At 30.8% G+C, this 9,929-nt stretch overlaps 1 protein-coding gene across 2 annotated transcripts; it reads right to left on the bottom strand.

Moving 5' to 3' along the window:
• Positions 1 to 344: 344 nt before the first annotated feature.
• Positions 345 to 7,080, bottom strand: LOC109819349 (choline transporter protein 1). Of its 2 annotated transcripts, none has more exons than XM_083065633.1 (10): positions 6,634 to 7,080; positions 5,673 to 6,031; positions 5,296 to 5,441; positions 4,554 to 4,737; positions 4,068 to 4,141; positions 3,863 to 3,976; positions 3,109 to 3,465; positions 2,277 to 2,537; positions 1,574 to 1,807; positions 345 to 838 (listed from the first exon to the last, which is right to left on the bottom strand). In XM_083065633.1, exons 1-10 carry the CDS (start codon positions 6,816 to 6,818, stop codon positions 647 to 649), a joined length of 2,106 nt encoding a protein of 701 aa, XP_082921759.1. In that variant the 5' UTR covers positions 6,819 to 7,080; the 3' UTR covers positions 345 to 646. The 2 variants fall into 2 exon arrangements, with proteins under 2 accessions (XP_082921759.1, XP_020240645.1); XM_020385056.3 differs by having other exon boundaries at positions 1,574 to 1,798; positions 6,634 to 7,075.
• Positions 7,081 to 9,929: the final 2,849 nt, after the last annotated feature.

The raw sequence follows: 9,929 nt of genomic DNA, 5'->3' as shown, positions 1-9,929 counted from the left end.
ATGCCAATATTCATTATCAATCATTACCATTTATATTTCCGTTATGTATTATTTCCTTTATTGTGTAATTGTTCAGTTATCACATGTACTTATAAATAGGTTACTCCTCTCCCTAAGATAATACACCAGTCAGATTCTTTTCTCTATCTCATACTGTCTTATTTCTTCTCTCTACTTTTTCTTCCTTTTATAACAAATCCATAATTATAAAGGAAACAAGTACTAGGCAAATATTCACGAAAAAACAAAAGTGTCAAGCAAAATTCAATGAAGTAATACCTAAAGAGTGACTGGATTAACAGAAATCCTCTGACTATAAAACTAAATTAATTTTGTAAGAAAGATTATTGTGTTGCAAGATATGAAATATAATGATTCACCACAAGATGCGGATTTGAGAAAAATTATAATTACACAAGAACAATAATTGAATTTGTTCTGTTTGTGCCCATAACATGATATCCTACCATAACCCATTTTGTCAAAAGTGAAACTTCTTAACCACGGGGAACCTTGTTGGAAACATTGTAACATATATACAAGGGGGGAAAAACAGAACTAAGGTGGCAAAATTAAGCACCTTGACAAAATTTTAAATCCTGAAGTTCTACTAAAATTCATCAGAGAAAATAAACAAGGAAATATCTCATTGGGGTCCTTGTGTAAGTCTCTGCAACTCATTTTGGTCTCCAAGAGTTTCAATGAGAAGAGGTGGAGCATATTGTGCTGTCCCATGCTCTTCAGAGTCTTGGCAGAATGAGAGAATGATGGTGTCGATTGACATCTCTACAACAGCAAAGAAAAGGGTTGCAACAATATATCCAAGAGCCCAGCAAACCTGCATTTGATAAAATCCATTATAAGGGTTTGTAAATGTTTACAATCTAACATTAAAAGGAGAATAAATATAAACATATTTTTTTGCAGCCCTTCATCCTTTTAGCTAGCATGTTATCCATTATGGTCATGTTTACTGCATGAAATCAATCTTTTACTCGGTGGTGCAGATTGCAGAGCCACAGGCTTAACTCTTCATGATGAAAGAAATCAACTTATATACATAGAACTACGTAGTAACACACAGGCTAATTTAGGCCCAAAATGATTTTGAATCAAGTTGTTTATTTCAATTCTAATTAGAGAACAGTATCAACAACACATAGAATTGTATTAAAGTTTTATCTTATTTCAATATGGATAAAACTTGGATACAATACTATAAATATTGTTAGTTCTGTTTTCCAATCTAAAATGGAATTTCACCTAGGTAATATGTGTCATGTTGGCATTTAATGAAATCTTTTATTACTCAAATTACTAAGGTAAAACTCTAATTCTAATTGAAGAACAGCATCAATGGCAACAATGCCTATTGTACTATATCTAAGTTTTATCCTTTGAATATTTTCGAACTGAAACCTATGGACATGCTAAAATATTTTGACTAACTATCCATCTAAATGAGAGTCTAGACAATTTATCAATTAAAAATTGAATTACCATCTTTCATGCTTTGGTTAAACCATAATCGATCTTCAAGCTCTACTCTTTTAAGAAGATGATATAAACTTACCACAACAGGCAATAGCGGAGATGAGATCTTGTGTGCAGATTTGTACTTGTGTGCGTCCAACATGAGGAAAGCAAAAATAGCGCTTGAGAGGCTGACACATAGTTTTCCAAGGAACAAAATAACATCTCCAATCACATTGACACGTCCAATCCGTAGGATATTATTCATGATCAATTCTGTTGCAATGGCAGAAGCTCTAAAGAAACTTTTACCCGTTATAGCAATCTGCAGGTGCTAGGCAGATACTTGAGAAGTTAAACATAGAAAGACAAATTGAATTAACTGAAAAGGACGACAAACTGAATAGATTAAAAAAGTATGTGAACGTTAATATACAGAGTGAAATATAGAATGGCTTGTTGGAAAAACAAAATTCTAACATAATACTTCTACCCGAAAACTTCAAAGCAAAACCATTATTCTAGCAAAATTATACTGTTAGTGTTTAACATGTCAACATTAAAAGAAATTGTTTTGTCCCCTAATTTTAATTAAACTCAACATAAACACAGATCCATAGGAAACTCAGCCTTTCCCATACTTTCTGATTACAATCACAAGGCAAACAGTATACATTAAAATTCACTTTTCCATCTATTGGTATTCTTAATGTATCCTTATTTGTTAAATAATAAATGCACAAAACACATATCTATCGACATGATACATGCATAAATGGCTTATGGAAGATTAACAAAATTACCATGATGTAAGCATTTCGGTTCACTGATTTGATGGTCCACGCAATACACCTTTGAAAATATTGAGAAGATTGGTAAGCAGCCTTGCCAATCCAGTTGTCAGGCACGTGACTAAAAACTTTTAGTCTCCGGCGAATAGATTCTAGCAGAAAACGGATCGACTCTACAAACGATACGGTCAGAGAGCCAAGAGCCACAGAACCAAGATGGTAACGCATAAGCCTCTTCATGGAGGAAATGACTGAAAGAAAAGGAATTTCAGGCTGCATTGAGAAAGATGGATTACATTTAGCAACATATATAAAAGATAACTCTGCAACTATCAAAAGAAAAATGATTAATTCATATTCAAATTCAAATCAGTTGAACAAACGAGAACCTGCAGTTTGTCATTTAATCTGAATTTGATTTTTGTTATTAAGTTGAAAATCTAAACTCTAAACTCCCTAATAATTTTTTCTAGTTCCGTCCCAAACAAGCCACTCTGCGCCGCTAATGCAGCATTATTTAAAACCTGGATCTGCATATAATGTTCCTTCACTGCATCCTCCAAATTATACAACAACAATAGCCTAATCTCACTAGGTGAGGTCCTCTACATGGATTACATGATGTTGTTGGGTATTTGGACTCATGTTAAAAACCAAATTCTCAGTAATATTATTAACCATGAGATCCCTTCTAATAATTTCCTCCAATGTCCTTTTTGGTCTCCCTTTACCCTTTTTCACATGGCTAAAAACCATAAAATGGTGCATACTCAAAATTATGGCAAGAAGAAAATCATCTGAATTGTATTATTCGTTTTATTTGTGAACATGGCATTTGACTTACAGATGCTTCACCATGGGTCCAATAATAAGAGGCAACAGATCCAGCAATCACTGTTGATGAGCAAGCTATAAAAAATTGCGTAGCCCAATAACAGCCAAATAGGTGAAAAAGGATGGCAGCTCCAATATGCGGTGTGTAATGAATGCTATATCCACAACACTGATCACAAATAACCTTTTTCTCCAAGAGGTCATATGCACAGCAGTTAGAGTTGCACTTATTCTGAACAACCTGGCCAGAGCTGAACAAATGTAGAGCAGCAGAAATCCAGAACATATAGAACACTGCAAGAATACCATATGGTATGATTGGAAAAATAATAAGTGCTTGAACTTCTCCTATCACTTTTGCAGCAACCTGTAAGCAATATTTGCATTAAAATTAATTGAATTGATTGCGGGAGGAAAAGAATGCGGCATCATCATTCCACAATTACATATAATTCTAGCATTGCTATGTTGTACCATACAATGTGCCAATGGACTAGATATGAGTAAGAATTTTGTGAAAGATAAGTTATGCATAAATTAGTGACAACTGGATGTGAAAACTAAAGTATTGCATGGCAGGGTTATACTAGGTCACAGAAGTTATAAATTAGGTGTCCCATAAGGAAAAGTCTCGGAAGATGAGCCTCTGAGTAAATAATATTTAGGTTAAAAATACACATAATTGCTATCAGATATCAATCAATGAAACAAAACAACAAACTCAATCATAGTTTCAAAACTGAATATAATAAGGTTATGCTTGCCTTAAGGACAGAAGATGCCATAAGGATGCGCCGGACAACAGCAATTGATGTAAGAATGGCAACAAGCATGATAAAGGTCATAAGGACAGTGACAACACGTAGATGAGTCAGCTCCTGAAAATGAATTTACATGATAAATCATCAATGCAGAGAGAAAGAGAGATCATACACTAAATATATAGAACTCAATTGCAATGATACTTACCCTCCCAAATACATGAATGTAAGGATCATGCTCACCAACAATGGGGGAAATAGCATCATTTCCTATCCATCCAACTGAAAGTCAGGAAGACAACATTAGACATTGTTTGATTGATGTTTGCCCAAAATCTAGAGAAAAAAAAAAAGGAGAAATAAAAATATTTGGCTAGATAATTCAAAAGTTATAATGTATCAAGTTATACACATTCTTTCATCCAATATTGAATATTTAACAAGTCAGTCATATACCACACAAACAAAAACTTCTTTTTTTCATTGTTTTCAATGACAGAAACCAAGGAAAATGGTGATCTAAAAAATGAATAGGTCATGGGGCAGACAAGGAAGTAAACATTAAATATATAGGGGAAAGAAAGGAAAAATGAATATAATAAAAAAGGAATATTCATATGTTGGCCGTTTCCTAGTGCTATTTCCTTAACAGACAGACATTTGGAACTCAAAATAGCCCAGCAGAGATCCTAACCTTTTAGATAGAAAAACATTGTGACTGATACTATTAGAACATTGAACAAAACCACTGTAATCCAAGGCATGGCAGCAACTAAATGCCGAATCAGCAGCAGCCAAATCACAGACAGAAACAGAGGTAAAATCCCTCCACAAACAATCAGCACAGGCCATGCCTTTCCTATGTCAGCCATGTATCTCTGCAAATAAAAGTATTTGTCAAACTTTAAATTTCTGCAACAAATACATATATAATAATGCCTAAAGGAAGACAAAATGAAAGAGCAAAGCAAAGTTTCAAACAAGTGTAATTAGAAAGAGTGAAAATGTCCAAAGGGTGAAGAAAGAATGGGCGAAAATAAGGTATCAAGATTCATAGCACAATAAGCATCCATAAATTATACTTGTTATTAACTTCTGTTCATTGCATTTTTACCTTTACCAACTCTAAAGTGTCAACAAATAAAACGTTAAAACACTATCAGCAGAGAGGATAGGGTGTGATATGAAAGGTGGTAAAACCAAGGAAATAAAAATTTACATAAGTGTGCTGTTTTTGCTATCCTATTAGTACCAACATATCCTTTCAGCCTTCTCATACCTCCAGGATACTTCCTTGCCCCCACAAACTTACTTTTAATTTTTTATTTCATGTTACAATTTAAAACTAAGATGCTGATATGAGATTATAGTTTCCCTGGAAAAACCAGTCGCAACATCACTTTAAAAAAAAAAGGTAGAAAGTTGAAAAGGTTAACCTTTAAGACAGCTGAGTGAGAATTGATATACTCGTGAATGGCCTTATCAAGAACAATGTCTTCATTGATGGTAACTCCACCCATCTGCTTCCAATGCTTTAATGATACATTTGATGCTCTGGCAATGAATTCGCAACTCCAGTAAACTAGACAAAAAGTATGCTTTATGAAACAGTATTTTATAAAATTCATCATAAGCAGGATATGGACAGTTCCCTAACACCTATCCACTCCTCCTGCCCCCAAAATAATGCCTTCCTTACAAAGGAGCATAATTCACAACCAGGGTAAAAAGTCAAATTAATGCATCCACAAAACACAACCATTCGTAGGCGTATAACAACACGTGACATTTATGAATGCGTAAGTTTTCTCACCATTTACACTAGGAAATATGACAGGATAACAAGGGCCCTGAAGCTGAAGAGAGGAGTTTCTCATTTCTGGCGTAAGGAACTCAAAATAATCATAGTTCATATCAATCCAATCATTCATTGAAACGCGAATATCTCCTTCAGGATAATCACACACCCAAGTAAGTGAATCTTCAGAAGGTACAGGGCAGTCCAGCAAGCATATACTGCGGGCATTGGCCAGTTTGAATTGGCTATCCTTCAATCCACTTTGATAAACCTGATTAGGATTTAACCAGTATCTGAGCTCCAATTCTTTAAGATCTTTAACTGCATGCTTGTCCCCACACACATTTCCTTTGTAGTCCAGCCCATAAGTCAGCCTAGTAAGCCATAAAACCAGCAATAACTACTTACATGACCATAACAACACAAGCAAGAATAAAACTATAGTTTTGAAGATACAATACAATCAAGTTCTTCATCTTACTTTCAATTCCTCAGCAACCAACAAATAACAAGCTTAGTACATTGGAGGAAAACGTACAACAAAGAAGATCTAAGGCCTGTTTGAGTAAACTTCTCCAAAAACACTTCTAGGAGAAAAAAATAGAAAAGAAAAAATGAAATAAGTTTCTTCTTAAGCTGAAATTACGTATACATAAGGTTAGGTTCTTCAAAATCTTAGTTTTAAGATAGTTTCAGCTTATTTCAATTTTCGTTCTTATTTTTCTTTATTAGAAGTGTTTTCGGAGAAACTTATCCACACAAGCCCCTAATAAACATAGGATGCTAAATTGTCAAAAGTTAAACATCCTTGTCAAAATTCCTAAAGAAACAAAATTAAAAACACTATGCACGTATCCCTTTGAGAAATAACATGTCACGCCTTAAATTTTCACTTGAAAGCTATAACTTGCCAACTTCAGAAACTCCATTAAGACAATACACCATCGGAAAAAGCTGCAAACTTTAAGATCCTCACCTCAATGGGTTTCCTCGGTTGAATGCAAAGCTGGAGTTGACGATCATGGCAACCCAGAAGGCTATAAAGATGACAAGAAGGGGTATGTCTCTGCATTTTCTGTTGTGCCTGATGATGCCACCCAAATGGGTGGTTCCATCACTTGAAGGGTACCTCCCTATAACTGCACCCAAAGGACCCCTCATTTTGAAGCCTTGAATGTATCTTTGTTGCCACTTACCAAGACACAAGCTTGGATGGCTCAGCTCAACATTTGAGAGAGAGATGCAGACACAAGAACAAGAAGGGACAGAAGTGGAGTAGAAGGTAGGACACTGTTGAAGCTTCTGCAATGAGCAAAGGGTTTTGGACTTTAGAGTGTTGATAATGATTATTAATGATTAAATTTTTTCATTATTTATTCCATCATAAGACAAAGATATTCTGGAAAGTGTTTGTTAAAGGGGAAAAAAGAGACACAAGTCCTCCTTGTCTTCTTATGCCTCACTTCATAAACATATCAGATGTGTCGGGTCCAAGCAAAATTATGGCCCGGGTTGTGAACCTGAGACTGACATAACTCAAAATTAAATTCAATTCTGGCACATTAATATTAATATTAATAATTGAATTTTTTAAAGTATACTGTCAGGAATTTAATTTTTAATTATAAGTATGAAAAATATTGGTTGAAAAAGATAAAATTCTGTTTGATTTGATTTGAAGGGTGAAAAAAAAGGCAAACACAGAAGACCAACAAATATAATAAAAGTATAAAAGACAGAGAATTAGATTTGAAAGATGAAATGAAGGGATTGATTGCATTGCGCCGTTTTGGCGACAAGGATAGACAGCGATTCAAGTTGGAATTAATAAAAGCTTTCGAGTTTGTATAAGAAAAAAATATGATTAAAAAATTTATTAAAAATAATTTACCAAATTTTTTTTTTTTTGGAGATAGTATGAATATTAAAAAATAAAAATAAATTGGAAGTAAAAAATTAATAATTGTGGTCCTTTCGATCTAATTTTGTACCTTCCTTCTTTACTTGCTCAGTCTAGTGGACTGCATAGTGATATGTTATTCAATTTTTTATATAAAATATTTCTTATACTAATTAATATTTATAAAATATAAATTTAATTAAATTTTCTAATTTCAATAAAAATTTAATAGAATAAGAGTCTCATTAATATTAAAAATAATTTTAAAAATAATAAAAAATTTAGGATAATGTAATTTTATCAAATAAATTAACTAACTTCTTTAATTTTACCTTTTTATTTATAATTATGTTATTAGTGTAAATTCGTCAATGATAATTTATGACTAATTTTTGTTAAAAATTTGAGATATTATTTTTATGGAAATTTTTTCTTTCAACCATGTTATTTTCATTTACAATGTAAAACTTAAATAACTTTTAAGAAAATTGACTCTAATACCTCTTATGTCAGTGATCTGTTCAATAAAATTAGGTAATTGAGTTTGATCAAATGTATGCAAGAGAATATTAAATAACATTATGGCTAAAATGCCCTTTTGTTTGCTTCACAATTTTAATTCGTGATGTTTGTTTCTCAATTTTTAAATTTTTTATTTTAATCTCTTAATTTTATAAAATATGTAATTGTGGTTTAACAATTAAATATTTTTTCATTGATCATCAAAATCATAATATTGATTATGACCAAACATTAAGTAAATAATATGATAATTAATATTTAAATTAAATTTTATATTTGTTCCTTGTTTTTAATATATTTTCACTTATTTTTATCATTTTTATGAAATATTATAAGATGTTGTTCAAATGGCATGGAGGAAAATTGTAAATGATGGTATTAATCTCAATGAATAATTATTAGCACACATAAATTAAATATTTTTCTTTCAACATAATTTATTTTATAAATAAAATTAAGATTAAAATCCTAAACAAATTAATTAATAGATACAAATTATTATACTTGTAATGTGTTAACACATTATAAATCTCACAAATATGTATGAAAAGTTAGTAAAAAATGCAAAAGATGTATAATATCTTTTTGCACACAAATCAGTTGATTTAAAATGAAAATTCAAACACGCTATAAATAATTTAAGTCAGATACTATTTTATGTTTTTTTTTATTAAATTGGGTTAGGTTAACTTAATTATGAGTCAGAAATTTATTAAATCAACGTATTGTTTGCAAGTAGTCAAACAAATTAGCCTATATGTTTGATAATTGAAAAGGCATTTCCCAGATACAAAGAGATACTTATGCTCACTTATGTTCAACTTCTTGCAAAACAAGACTCAAAGACGTTATTAGTCTTTGAGTTCTAGCTTTCTCTTAAATATAAATTTTTAAGCTTAATTTTTTATCAATAAAAATCTTGTATTTTCTATTTTTTAAATCAAAATTTAAGTTTATAATTTTTTTTTAAATTCATAAGAATTACAAACATCAATTACCTATAACGAGATTTGAATATAAGAACTTGTCTATATTATTAAATTTCTTACCATCATATCAATCTTAAATGTTTATATAAGTTTCTATTTGTGTTTTATTAGTCTCGTTTCATATTTAAAGTTTTTAATTTAAAAGAATATCACCAAAATAAGTAGTGACAATAATTTAAATCATTAAAAGCTTATTAAAGAAAACTGGACCAATGTCTTAAATCCATAGCTGACCAAGCCAAGTTAGGTGAGCTAAATTTCAAGCAAATTAGTTGAGTTTGCTCTATTAAACCGAAAATTTTCAACTTATTTAATACTATATAAGTGTTTAATGGATTATTCTTTAGAATCAACTTATTTATATTGCTTTCTTTCATAGAGGAAGTGAATCAATTGAGTCCACTAATATTTTTGAATCCTTAATATGTACCATTGTATTAAATACTTGATCGAATCTTTTAAGCAAAGTTATGGAAAAAAAATTGAAAAAAAATATTTTACTAAAAAGACAGTTAAATTTCACAATAAATATTAATCATTAATAAAATTAGTGATATTTCACGCTAATAACATATAAAAAAATACATTAAAATAAAATAATAATGAAAGCAAGATATACAATGAGAATGGTGTCATAACTAAAAGATAATAGGGCCAACTATAAAAATTAAAATCATCTAATAAATATATAAAGATTAAATTTATATAAATATTTATAATTATATTTTCAAAATATTAGTTATATAAATGATTTAACAAAATGATTTACCGAGAAAACAAATTAAATATTATTTTTTTTACTAATGTTGGTTCGAGGGAAATTAAAATTGGTAGTTTTAAATAAGATTTTTAATTTAAATT

The sequence above is a fragment of the Cajanus cajan genome, chromosome 10 (genome assembly GCF_000230855.2).
Source record: "Cajanus cajan strain Asha chromosome 10, NIPB_CcT2T_4, whole genome shotgun sequence".
NCBI classification, from domain to species: Eukaryota; Viridiplantae; Streptophyta; class Magnoliopsida; order Fabales; family Fabaceae; genus Cajanus; species Cajanus cajan.
Note: the sequence above shows the minus strand (reverse complement) of the source record. Positions and strands in the feature narration are given on the sequence as shown.

Bases quoted from the DNA above. Each gene is read 5' to 3' on its own strand.
- LOC109819349 (XM_083065633.1), bottom strand. From the start codon at position 6,818: ATGAGGGGTCCTTTGGGTGCAGTTATAGGGAGGTACCCTTCAAGTGAT. The intron at 4,738-5,295 runs GTTAACCTTTTC...TTTTATTTGCAG, and splicing joins CTCACTCAGCTGTCTTAAAG to AGATACATGGCTGACATAGG. The intron at 3,466-3,862 runs GCAAGCATAACC...TATTGCTTACAG, and splicing joins TGGCATCTTCTGTCCTTAAG to GTTGCTGCAAAAGTGATAGG.